The 14069-nt window shown below is 39.4% G+C and overlaps 1 protein-coding gene across 2 annotated transcripts in view; it reads left to right on the top strand.

The window, feature by feature from the left end:
- thada (THADA armadillo repeat containing) overlaps nt 1-14069 on the top strand; it is a 120907-nt gene that overhangs the window by 55526 nt on the left and 51312 nt on the right. For both annotated transcript variants that reach the window (XR_015852419.1, XM_088351090.1), the window contains exons 28-30: nt 3275-3443; nt 8584-8687; nt 12397-12479. Coding sequence is in view for 1 of the 2 variants with exons in the window: in XM_088351090.1 (XP_088207216.1) it covers nt 3275-3443; nt 8584-8687; nt 12397-12479 (356 nt within the window). In the remaining variant the exon portion in view is untranslated. The remainder of the gene's footprint in view (nt 1-3274; nt 3444-8583; nt 8688-12396; nt 12480-14069) is intronic.

Here is a 14069-nt window from a genome sequence, read left to right as displayed (position 1 = left end):
TCATTTCCATGTGTTTTTTCCGCGTAAATGTTTTCCTTAATCCTGTCTTTGTTTGAAGAAATCTTGAATCCTCATCAAAAAGATTTAATTTAAGTCACTAAATTGTCAGTTTATCATTGTCAAATATAGTTAATTGTATTTTGTTAGGTTTCCTGTAGTAAAGGAAAGGAGACCAAGAGGAAGGCCGCGATTGACGTGGATGGATGGTGTTATAAGTGTACTGCAGGAAAGAGGTCTAAATCTAGTGGAAGCTAGAGCTCTTGTTGGTGATAGGAATGAGTGGAGAGGTGTTGTGAAAGGATAGTGGGATGTTTGGACGCGTTCTAAGGGATGGGCAGGTCACCTGTATGATGCAGCAGGGGTAAACCAGTGAAAGCTGTCGGGCCTGTCATCTGGAGGGACGGAAGCATGACCAACTTCGGTGCCGAGGTGCTTAACTTGTTTGGGTGTTTGGGGATTTGGGTTGGCCTTGGCCCACAAAATTTTGTGTGTGTTTTTTTTTTTTTTTGCTACGTTTTCCTTTTTTAATTTTCTTTGTTTTTGTATGTGTTTGTCTTGCTGTCGGTCACCCCTCTCGAGGGATATGACCAGGCTAGATAGTAGATAGATAGATTGGTTTCCAGAATCATGATTTGGGCCTAGCACTTTTATCACGTGGTCCTGTTTTGACCAATTTCTCAAATATACACTGCATGCATGTTTGCTACTGTTAGGTGTGCTACACAAAAGCCACTAAATTCTTTGTTGCAGGAAAGTCTAATTTAATCTTATTGATGACCACGAATTCAGAACTTTTGCGAAAAAAAAAATGTTGTTGTCAAGTTTCTTAGTAATATTCCATTCACCAGTATAGTAAATGTAATATTCTTCTGGATTAGATGGCAGCAGATTGCGTTTAAAAGCATCATCTGCTTAGAACATAGTACGGTTACATCCATTTTATACCTACTTTTGTTTGAAAATATCCATCCATCCATCTGTTTTCTGCGCCACTTATCTTCATTGGGTTCGCGGAGGTGCTGCACCCCATCCCAACTATCTTTGGGCAGTGGGCAGGAGACACCCTGAACTGGTTTCCAGCCAGTCCCAGGGCACACAGAGATAACTCACTCACACCTATTAACAATATGAACCGGCCAATTAACCTGATATGCATGTTTTTGGAATGTGGGAGAAAGCGGGAGTTCCCGGTGGCATTTGTGTATCATGCAGGCATGGGGAGAACATGCAAACTCCACATTGGGAGGCTGCTGTAGCTCAAATTGAACCCTGGATCTCTGCACTGTGGGTCTGCCTGCTCACCTTCAGCCGCCGTGTGTTAGAAAATATGTACCAGATTATTCTGTGAAAATAAATCTTGTTTTACTGGCATTTGAGAGACCTAGGCAACGTACTTAACATTTGGAACTTTCATGCATCCATCCATCCATCCATTATCTGCACCGCTTATCCTCAGTAGGGTCGCGGGTGTGCTGGAGCCCATCCCAGCTATCTTTGGGCAGTGGGCAGAGGACACCCTGAACTGGTTGCCAGCCAGTTGCTGGGCACACAGGGACAGACAATTCACTCGCTCATTCACACTTAGGGACAATTTAAATCGGCCAATTAACTGGAATGTGGGAGGAACCGGAGTGCCCGGAGGAAACCCACGCAAGCACAGGGAGAACATGCAAACTCCACACAGGAGGTTCGATCTCATGACCTCAGAACTGTGCTGCACACGTGCTAACCACTGTGCGGCAATTTAAGTCAAATTTAAGATTTTGCCTCACAGAGAAACAATTAAACTTAAGATTTATAAATGTAAAATGATAATGACGTAATGTAGAAAAAATATTTGTAAAACCTTCAAAGTTTGCTCTGTTTTCCATGTTTTTTTAAGGACGTCAATTGAAGTTGTTTTTGTGTTATTTCAAGTAGTATCACTTTCAAAGATCTGCATTTTGTGTGAATGGCCAAATGGAGCCCACTCATTTCAAATGAGTCACCACTCCACTTCCTCACTTGCAGTCAGTCCCCAGTGACACACTTTGGGTGCTTGAACTTGTTTATTCAACAACATGGTCAAATTTCTGCACAGGAAACCATTTGAGCGTTTTTCCTACAAATGAAGTCCAGATGAGACTCCCTCTTGCCAGTCACCAGCCTTCATCCTACCCCCATTGGGCAATGCTCTGTTGCTAAAATTACTCTGTTTCAAACTGTCATTTCCTTTCACAAGAGTTTCATTTGGACAAATTGCAAAAGATAGTTTACATGTGCGACTTTAATCGGAACCAAAACAAACGGGAGTTTTAAGTGTTTGTGCCAAGCGGTACGCTCAAATAATATATATTTAAAAGCATATAAGGTAATGGCAATGATGTGTGTATGGTTTCAGGATTCTCATGGTTGTTGTCTGTTCAGTCCTCTAGTTTTCTGTTGTTTTTTTTACACATGATCTGATTTGTTCTATTTTCTTTTTAAGGCAATTGTATTTATTAGTCTCTCTTGACGATCCCAAACTTTTTATTTTCTTCCTCACATTTCTTTTACGTTTACTGATTTTGGCCTTTATCCTACACAAATGTTAATAGTATTTCAGACTGTAGCGTCAAACAGAAACGCGACAACTCTTCCTGGCCCGTAATACAGTATAGTGTGAAGGTTTTTCATTAGGATAAAGTCATATTCCTTTTTTTCCCCATTTTTCTTTTTTTCTCGACCGCAGTGAAACGTAGCAGTTGTCTTTTGTGGATTTGGGACACTGTCCTTGATTTTTTTTCAAGAATAATAAACAGGAAATTCATGACAAATGGCTAAACAACAGTCAGCATAACAAAAGTTATATAATCTCGCTGATTCCTTTTCAGCCTAATCTATAAGGAATAATGATACAAGACAGATTAAACAGCTTCAAAACTTTTTATCCTACAAAAACAGTTGTCCTGGTTTTTTTCTCACCATCATTCCTGAAAACAGTATTGTTGTTGCATCTGTTCTCCTTGTGATTAAGAACTTTATCACTCCTTAATCACGAATGCAACAAATGTTCATAATAATAATAATAATGATAATATAAAATACCGGTTGGGGATTTGGTTTGCAGTTTAAGAAGTTTGCATGTGGAAATGTTTTACCGACCAATCACACATTTGTTTTACTACAACATGGGAGCAAATGAAAACATAATCTCCTTTGCAATTATTTCAAGAATTCTGTAAACACATCTGAAGTATTTATTGTATACCTGTACTGTATTTGGCCATAATTATTAGTGTGTGATTATTTTTAGGTGTGGCCGTTCAGCTGTGTATCGTACCAGAGTGATGGCAGCACGAGCTCTAGTTCCGTTTGTACTCGTCACTCAGGTCTCGTCAACCGTACATTCTTTGCTTCAAGAGCTTCCTCAAGAGCCTGGACCACAAATCCAGCACAACTCTGTTCATGGGACCCTACTACAGGTATGCTTACTTTGACATGCGAATGAATTTAGAGAAGATAAAATTAATTTCACCGGTAAAGGCTTAAAGTGCTTTTCATTAAACTCTCAATTTAATCTTTTTTTAGCTTAATTTTACAGTATGTCAACTTTCATTACAACCTATAGACTTGTTTTTTTTGTACATACCATTGGGACTTTATTAATTCCGCAGGAGCTTTTGCAAGAGTTTTTGTTGGATTCACAGAGGTTTTAAAATGGATGTACGTCATAACTCTACATACAAGCATTTCTAAATAATCTGCCAGTTCCGTCAAATTTCCCTACTAATGTTAGAATGGAAAATCTTCTTTAGTGTCATTGCACAGAGAATGTGTGAGCATCTGCGAAGAAATTAGTACATTTATGCATCTATACAGATGGCAGGAATATCCGGATTCCCCAAGTGTTCTGAACATTCAAGCATGAGCTGGCACAAAATCCAAATGTCAAAGGCGGACAGGTAGGATCTCCATGTAGTCCTCCTTGAAATTGCCAATGCCTTTGACTCTGTGCCCCATGAACTCCTGTGGTCTGCCTTTAACTTCTTCCACATGCGTGGCACCATCACAGCCCTGGTTCAATCCTACTTCCAGGACATACAGTTCTCCTTTACCACCTCTGACTTTACCACGTCGTGGCAGGATGCATAGCCTCACCCCTGGCCTTCATAATGGCAATGGAGCTCATGCTCTGTGCTTCAAAGTTGGTGGTAGGTGGCCAGCGGATTCCTCCTGAGATAGCCATAACCACCCGGCAACCTGACTTGGTGCTTTGGTTGTTTTCACCAAAAAAGGCTTTCATCAACGAGCTCACAGTACATTGGGAGGACTCAGTAAATGAGGCTTTCGAGAGACAACTCTCCGCTAAGCCAAGCTTGCAGGTGAAGCACAAAAACGTAGCTGGAACATTGAGGTTTTCCCAGTGGAGGTGGGATGCAAAGTTTTTGTAGCAAAGATCTACCACCAAATAATTGGTTGACCCTGGAATCTGGTGCCAAAGCCTGCATAAAGCTATCAAAGCTGCATCAGGCGCAGCTAAAAGAAGCAGCCAGTGGCTGTTCATCAGAGTAACAAGTCAGGAGGTATGCGGTCAGCTTAGGCTTGACTAAGGGAAGAGGACGCCCTTGCCATGCATTGTCCCATGAGAAGTGTGCTCCCCAACAAAGCAACTCTCATGAAGGATTAGACTGATGCAGGCTCATGGCAGATCACCCTGTGGCTGGCCACCCCTGTTGAGGGCGTTTAGTGTTGGGACGACACTACTGATGTGTCCAAATTACAATGTAGCCATCCACCATTTCACCAGCATCCACCAATACAACCCTCAATGGTATGTGCCAGCACAAGGAATCTACATCTATCCTGTATTATGTAAATGACAGTATGTTTTGCCTTGCTTATAAGGTTTATTTAAAGCTGTTGAGTCTTTTGTGGCTCCAAACATATGTTTGTGTTTTTTATTTATTTATTTATCACAATTTTTTTTTTTTGCTTGGTCCAATATGGCTCTTTCAACATTTTTGGTTGCAAACACCGGCCCCAGGGGTACTTCAAGGTGATTAAAAAGGGTATTTTAAGTTTAAATTTATCTTTAAAAGTGGCATAAATGACAAATCACAGGACTCTTAGACCAACTATGCAATATATATATATATATATATATATATATATATATATATATATATATATTTTCCTATCGGCACATAATTCTGTTCACAATAACTATGTCTCATATTTATTTTTCCAGCATAAAATAAACAAGGTTTTAAATAGTGTCCTGAAAAAGGTTAATAATATTTTAAAACAAAAAATATAGTAAAATACTACATAAGCAAAAAGGTTTTTCTAAAATAAGAAAAAAAAAAGAGCAACTTTGTCTGATGTTTAGTTTTTTGGGACGAACAATGTACAATGCCAAATACCCTCTGTGAAGGGATCCTTTGCTTTAAAAAAGTTCCCTGGGGTACATTAATGAAAAAAATGTCCAGAAGCACAACTCTAGCACAAGCGTGTTAGTGTGTGCATGCGCATGCATGCTCTCTACATCATGTGGTCAGTCTCTGGTTGCGGCAGTAGGAGGGACAGCGGGGCAGGCTGATAACAGAGTCTGAATAGAGCTTTCATCCACCACCACTATTTTTACCAGGCGAAAATACGGATTAAGGCTCTTTGCAATACGGATTCACACGCGCAAATACACACGTAGAAGTAGTAAATTTACTGGGGAAGAGTGCATTATGTTGCACCACACTACTTTTTTTTCCTCAACTCATCGTTAACTTCACAAATATAGTACCGGTAGTTATATAACTGTAGGGATGAACTTACTCACTTCAGCCGTGTTTTTCTGCAACGCATTTGTCCACAGAAACATTTTCAACATTATTTATTTTGTTGTTCTAGTCTTACTTATTCATTCATTCATTTTCTGAACTGCTAATCCTGACCAGGGTCACAGGGGTTTTCGGCACTTTTCTTTTTCTTTTCATTGAAATTACACACGTGGCAAGTAATGACTTAACTGACATATTCTTGGCTCGTGTAATTACATTAAATGTCCTTCTGGTATGTTCAGTTTTTGTTTTGGAGTAAGAGGGTGCGTTTTTTATAAATAATCCACTTTCGTCTTCCTGGTCTGAATTAAGCCAGTTAAAACTCCATGCAGGGACTTTCCAGCCTAGTTCATGAATTGAAGTTTGAATCCAGTTGAGAGGAACACATAACTTCCTTTAACACTGCTTCTTACGTGTTGAATTACTTTTCTAGGATGTAAACAGAAAATCATTAATGGCAAAAAGAGCTATATTGACTCATCACACTTACGTTGTGATTTTTCTGACACAAGTTTTCTTTGGTGAGTTAAGTACTATATATTAAACTATGTCATCAAAGAAATCCTATTGATTTCCACATACAGACAAGATGTAATCTGTCTTGTTCACACAATCGGGGGTTTCTGTCCTTGCTGTAACATGACCTGGTTAATAAATCAGGATACATGACTAAAAGCTTGACCTTTTAGAAGAACAAACCGTACAGTAAATCCAGTGTGAGACAGGTGTCTTCTGCAGATTCATTTGGGCTGAAATGCTATGGTTTGGTTATTAATATGATTATTAATTCTGATATATAAATATATTACAGTAATCCCTTGCGGTTTACTAATCGCGGTTTCGCAACTTGGTAGATTTTCATTGTGCATTGAGTCCTGCATTCTTAATGGCCAAGCAGTTGCCCCGCCCCTTTTCTGCCAGTCTCTGCCTGTTCCTCAATGAGGTTCTAGTCAGAGTTGTTCACGTAGTAAAACAGCTTGATGAACTTAACTTACTTATATGCAACTCTTTATTTAATTTCAACATGCTCTAAAAGCCATCATGTCAACAAAATGCTCTGGAGCAACAAAAGCACCAAAAGACAGAGGAAGATGCTTTCTTCTGCCAACAAAGTTGGACTTCCAACCTGCTAAACTTGCTCTGGAGCAGAGTGCAACTCTTTGGCACTCTCTAGAGGCTATCTGGTGCTTTTTCATAAATGTTTGTCTGGAGGATCAAAAACTGGACATTCTTAACGTTTTCAAGAAAAGGTTTATAAAGTACATTACTTATATTTGTTAAACAAATGCTTGAACATGTAAATTGAGTTTGTTTTTTGGTTTCTGTGTATAATAGAGCATTTAATAGATATATTAAAAAAGGTTTACTTCTTCGGTTTTGACTATTGCAGGACTGTAAAGTTGACTGTTTTTGGTTGTGTATTTTTCAGACTTCCATGCTATGAAATTAACCTGTTTTTATAATCCTAATATAAAAAAAATCATCACACACACATAGTCACGTTTCAAAGATCAGTCTAATTCCATTATTTGTAAATACGTTTTTCAATTTTATTTTACTGTGAAGTCGCGCTTATGTGTGACTTCATTTCCTGTTTATGTGTAAAATCAATAAACCACGCCTACTGACCGAATGTTGCCAGTACGGCCGGGGAACCTGGGAAGATGGCAGCTCGGCCGTGCTCGCTCCATTCGCGAGGGAGGTTAAAACTTCAATTAGTGATTTTATCTGAATAATTCGGCCAACAGAGAGTTTATATCTTGTGTATCTCTCACAAGGACATATTTTGAATACACATATGGCAAAAAAACGAGGAATAACTGTACTCTAAAAACACAAAGCCTGGGTCAATGAGACAAAGCAGATGTTTCTCTTACAGTCTATATTTCTCTTTTAAGGGCTCTCCTCATTATTCCATTTATAAACAACCTCATAACTTTGGATGTGCTGTTGTTCTGAATTAACTAGCCACAATGTTGTGCCATTTTAATCATTTTTTAAGTCACAAAAAAAAAATTGGTGTTTAAATTTGCGTTTTATATCTTCAGTGATTTGCAAGATTAGCCATCCCTTAGTAGCACTTGAAGCATTTGAATGGTTCCAAGTTTGGTTTGGGATTCCGTTTGTCATGGAAAAGCCCTTTCTATTATGACAGCAGAAGAAAGAGGTGTCCAGGGACTCTGTTGACTGTTTTTGTGAAGCAGTGGGCGTCGCCTCGGTGCCAAGACTGCTGGAGAAGAGAAGGCAGGCCATGCTCAGTGCTACGTGGTCAGCCTGTTTTTTCCCCATGTTGCCTTCCCTGCATACTGTAATGAATGGCTTCCTATTGGTCTGTGGCTACGGCCCAGACCTAAAGAGTATACTTACAAAGGCCCAGAATACACACCCCAGCCAGTCAGCCACCCAGCCAGTCAGCTAGTTAGCCAGTCTTCTGGCCTTTGAACACTCCCAACCACTGGGGCATCACACACACTCACGTAACTGGATTATTTCTAGTTTAGGGATGCAAGGTATTCTCTCATTCTATCATGACACAATGAACACCTTTTTCTAATAAAAAGACCAGGAAAATCCAAGAGCTTAATTGTACAATATTATGATAATGTGGGCATTGGTTTCAGCACCACCTTTGGTCTATTTGTGCACACTATCTCTAAGTATAAATGCCTTTCTAGTTCTGATCATTTGAAGTGTTGTGAACTCTATAGTACCTTTCACAACAAAAGAGAAAAAGGAAATTATGACTGTTATGTATACTGTTTACATGTGAACTTGAATATTTTCGCAGGTGCTCTTTCTGCTGGAGTCTTACCAGAGTGAGTCACACAGACCCCTGCCAGCAGGAAATGGAATCAGCGAAGCTGTCCTTCAACGCATGTGGCTTGCTTCTCGGTAATCTTAGACACAAGCACGTACAGATAAGCATCCCTCAGTCCCTCCCAACTCCCCGAGCAGAAGAATAGTTCCTTGTCCCTTCAGTCGCCCCTCCCTGACTGCGTCCGCTTCATGTCCTGCCGGGTCTTCGATTTCAAAGGGACTGCCTTCTGTCCTACCTGGACACCCCCATCATATCCTCTACCTAAGCACCGCTAAACCAAAATTAAGGTCTTGAGATGGAGCGCAGATTACTGCCCGGCTGCAATTCCCTGCCTCTATGTGTTCTCTAGCTGGGGTCACCCAAGGGTCTCTGTTCTCAACTGTTCCCCAGAGAACACAGGGTCATGGGTTAGCAACAGTAGCCGAGCTAGCTTCACATGGTTACACTGATAAGTCTTAATTAGGATGAACAGGTGAATTATCAAAGCAGGCAACTGCTTTTTTGTGTGTTCATGCAGCTTAAACAGCACATTGGCTTGAACGGCACCCCAGGGTCTGAAAAAATAAGTGCAAGGTTAGTTCAAGTTGCAAGGATATTGTAATTATAGTTCTCGTAATATAAAGAATAACTTAATAAAGCCAAAAAAGTGGATTCATCCGATACTTGGTTTACCATATTTATTTGTGGTTAACGCACATTTTTTTCACCTAAAAATGATTCAAACTTTGGGTGCCGGTTAAATATGAGGTTTTACGGGTGTATACTTGTGCAATAATTGATCAGTCAAATAATCGCAAAACACTGGATCCAATTGGAGCTGAACCCTGGTTGAGACAGTGAGAGCACCAAAATCTACACCCAGTGATGGTAGGCTACAGGGCGTTAAATTGTATCCTATTATCAGACTATTATCAGACTGCGATTGGCTGGCAACCAGTTCAGGGTGTCCCCTGCCCACTGCCCGGAGATGGCTGGGATGGGCTCCAGCCCCCCCGCGACCCTAATGAGGATAAGCGGTACGGCTGATGAGATGAGATGAGATTATCAGACTATTTTGCTCCCGATGCCAGAAATGTATGTTCAATCATGGTGAAAACAGAAAATCGTCCTGAAAGATCGAAATAAACGCGAGGGGAAATAACTTGTCGGTGTATCTTATGATGTATCCGACTTTGCTTTTATTTAACTCTTTCAGGAGACTTTTCTGTTTTTTTCCATTCTCTTAACATTCATTTCTGACACTATAAGTATAGATTCTGCGATGATTTCATTTATTCATTTCAGGCAGTTATATTTTTTGTGTACACATGTAAATATAACCTTAATCATAACAGAAGGCATGAAGGGGAGTGGGACAAAGAAAACTTGAATGATTATCTATCTATCTATCTCTCTCTCTCTCTATCTCTATCTCTATCTCTCTATCTATCTACCAACCATTGTCATATCCCTCGAGAGGGGTGACCGACAGCAAAACAACAAATACAAAAATAAAGAAAATAAAAAAATTAAAAGGGTGAAAGTAGCAAAAAAAAAAAACACAAAAATGTTTGGGGTCCATGACCAACCCAAATGCGCAAACACCCAAACAAGTTAAGCACTTTGGCATCCAAGTCGGTCATGCTTTAGTCCCTCCAGATGAAACGGGACACAAGGAAGCGGCCATGTCACTTGGGTCATGGCGGGGCCGGGAGACCAAAAGGTTTCGCAAACCCTAGTTAGGTCACTTAATGTGAGAGGATGTGAAAGTAAAGCGACTGAGTGGAAGAATGAGGAGATTGGAAGGATGATGACGAAAAGGAAGGTTGATGTGAATGTTAATAATAATCATTATTGAATCATAATAATGATAATGAGATAAAATTGCTTGATTTTTGTGTGTTAGTTGTATCACTGTCATTCTCGTGGATAGGATTCAACAATCGTAGTGCTGCTACCTAGGTGCTATTCCCATCGTATACAGTGTTTTGTGATTATTGTCAGTGATGCTTTTCGATTGATCAATCATTGCACAAATACGGTGGTATACTGTCAAACCTTGTGTAGTATTGCACACCATTAATACTGTATGCATTTTAAATTATACCAGCATATAAGGCACACCAGTTTATAAGACAGACTTTCAAATATTCAGCCAATTTACGGTTTTTAGGTGCGCCTTAAGGTCAGGAAAATATGGTACATTTATAAAGAGGAATTCTTTTTAAAATTATTTAATTTAAGTACTACCAAATGATTATTTTTCAGGCACAATATGACATTATATGATGGTTATTTTAAGAAGGCTAGACCATATAAAAAGCCAATTTAGGTTAATGGTAATTTTATCCACTGCCTAATTAAAAAAAAAAAACACATTTTGTGTTAACGTTCCATCTGCTTGATCTATTTACACTGCGCGTTGTTGAAGTAAAGTCATGTTTATTTGTGACGCCCTTAATCACAAAAAGTCTCAAAGTGCTGCACAGACCACAGATTATTGCAAACTACAGACTATAATGACACGATCCCCTGATCTAAAACCTACATGAGGGCAAGGAAAAACTCAAAAACCTCAACATGAGGAAAATGAAGAAACCTTTAGAAGGGGCCGCACATAATGTAATCCCCCTTCCAGGATGACCATGTTGCAATGGATGTTGCAATAACAAAGAATACACGGATTTTCTCAACATAAAATATATATTATTCATAAACTATAGAAAATAAGTGTGTATTAAGCCTAGATTTAAACAGTTCCACTGAGGTTGCAGATCGAATCCCAGGGGGAAGAGCATTCCACAGCACCTGGGCTAGACCAGCATTTTCATAGGGAGAAATTAAATTGAACTGTTATAGAATTCATATGACATTAATATAAAGAGGCTTCACCCTCATTGTAGATGAATTCCCATTCCTTTTTTGCAAGTATGCAAACATCCGCACTCTTCCCATGCTGCTATTAATAATATAGTGCGCGTGCGTGTTTAATATCTGCTTGATGAAAAGATGACATTGGGCTCACACAGTCATCCTTGTTCTCACACAATTGTGTGCTTTCATAGCACCCTTGGCATAGTCTTAAATTGAGGCTTCACATAAACTCAACATACTCTGACTGCCCACACAAGTTGCTAAGCCTAACCACTGATATGATGTGGCTTTAATATATTTTTATTTTACTTTGGTCTCTGCCTAAGGGAGAACATCTACAATTCTATTATCTGGGCATCTCACATGACTAACCAGAAATAATTAAATACAGTCTTAAGACCCAGCAGCAGTCATGATTTGCTTGGGTTTGGTTATGGTTCAAACGAGGTGTATGTTAAATTTACTGTTGTGTAATTGGTTTAAAAACAAAAAAACAGGACGACATTTTAAAATTGCGAATAATCGCATAAGGGTCTTGTGAATAACTGTGATTAATCACATTTAATACTGAAAAAAACAAAATTTTAGCTAAATTCATGATTGGTACCCTATACTTTTTGATTTCATTTATACCGTATACGTTTGACAGTGGGATGCACATTAACGGGGCCAGAGGCAAGGAAAATCCGAACAGTCACGTTCTGGAGTTGAGGTGCTTCACAAATGTAGATTAAAGATGGAAAAGTGTATTTACCAAATGCAACATATTAGTTTTTTCTAGACTACATATCGTTTTAGAGTATAAATCGTAATGACAACAGTATATACCTAATTATTTGTCCAAGGTAGGGAAAAAATGGTAGTCTAAACAATTGCAAAGATGAAACCAAAGATAAAATTGTTCTGTTTTTTTTTTAAATCTCATTTAAGACAGAATAGCTGTGTGGTTACCAGAGGAGCCTTTCTGGATGTGCTGGTGTGTCTGTGTGGGCCAAAGATTAGTCTTCTGTGTGGTAAGTAAATCTGGATCAGTGTTCATTTTACCTGTGACAAGTGATGGGTGAGTTCCTGCTTTCCTCGATTGTGACAGACTTTCTAGCTTTGTAGTTGTCCAACCTTCCTTGATGATGTTCAACTTTTCTTGAAAAGTCCTTTTTGAAAATGGCTTTGACAGTAAATTTGCAACCAATTCCATCTTCCTCAGCCATTGTGGGTTGACAAAACTGCTATTAAATCAACACAACAATATATTTGCTTGTGCAGTTTGCTTAAGATAGTTTTCTAGCCCTGGCAAGTACAATCTATCACTAGCTAATCATTTCTCTTTGTCTTCTTCATGTTTGACGGCGGTTGGCATCATCACCTCTGTTGCATTACTGCCCACTAGCCAATCGTAGTTTGTGAAAACGCTGATGTTTCCATTGGCCAGCTAAAAGGCCCTGGCTTTGCCCATTCCAAATCTGATTGGCTAAAGCAACAGCTTTATAGATACTTATTTTATACTACAAGTCCTGCAGAACTCAATGTGAAGGCCTCCGGGTAGATTTCTGACCCTGGCCACAAGTAATGGCTGAAAAGTGATTGGTGAAATGCTTAAATATTAAGACACGCATCTTGAAGCAGCGCAACCAGGGAAAAGCGATGAAAGGTAGCTGACAATTTAGAATTATTTAATAAGTATTCTTGGAGAAAATAATTATAATAATTGACATCACATGATTAAGATATTTTTTATGCCAGTAGAGAGATTTTTTTAGGCCTTGCAGGCACTGACGGTCCACCAATGGTGAAGTCTGATAATTGCATTGCTGATGATAAATAATTGTGTCACAACATTATAATTTGCCAAGACAGTCCTGTCTATGCCACAATGATAGTGATACATCTTTTTGGTATACGTTTAGTAATATTGTTTGACCCGTGTTGCTTATGTGATTCACTTGAAGGGATGCATATGAGTTTAATAACCAAAATCTTTGTCCCCTTCCATTTGCTGTGAGTGCGAGTTAAAACAGATGACACCGCAGCATATGCCAGCAACGCTTTGCACAGCACTTTCTCTCCAGACCGACTGTTAATAGAAGTCATGCTTATAGCCATTCAAGAAGCGCCCTGCTATGTGTCTGTGGACTGGTAGTTGTGTCTCAATGGGGGTCTCCTCAGGAGGAATGTGAAACCAAAGGTGCGCAATCTCAGACAGATGGTGGGTTTGTGCCTTTGACCCAGTTTATTGAGTGCTATGAAAAGAAGACAGGGAAGGAGAGGAACTTGTGTTTTTGGTCCGCCATGTGCTGAACACATGTTTGCATTTGACAGTGGAAATACCGAGGATTTCTCAAAACAAACCGGTATATTCAGGACTAAGCTTAGCCCGACGTGGCCCCTTACATAACAAAATAAGCACGTTCCCTCTTACTTACACACCTTTTAATGCCTCTATTATTAGTCGGCCTTTGCTTCGGTTCTTCTTTTATTCCCTCTTCTCTGCGAGAGGTGGAGTCCTGCTCTGTTTTTATTATTCCCCTCATTTAAAATGTCCTCATGCATTCCTTGTCGTCTAGTGCATGCAGCGTATTAATACCCTTGGTTTGACTCCATGCCCT

The sequence above is a fragment of the Urocampus carinirostris genome, chromosome 13 (assembly GCF_059441175.1).
Source record: "Urocampus carinirostris isolate Australia breed hairy pipefish chromosome 13, RoL_Ucar_1.0, whole genome shotgun sequence".
Lineage (NCBI taxonomy): Eukaryota > Metazoa > Chordata > Actinopteri > Syngnathiformes > Syngnathidae > Urocampus > Urocampus carinirostris.
Note: the sequence above shows the minus strand (reverse complement) of the source record. Positions and strands in the feature narration are given on the sequence as shown.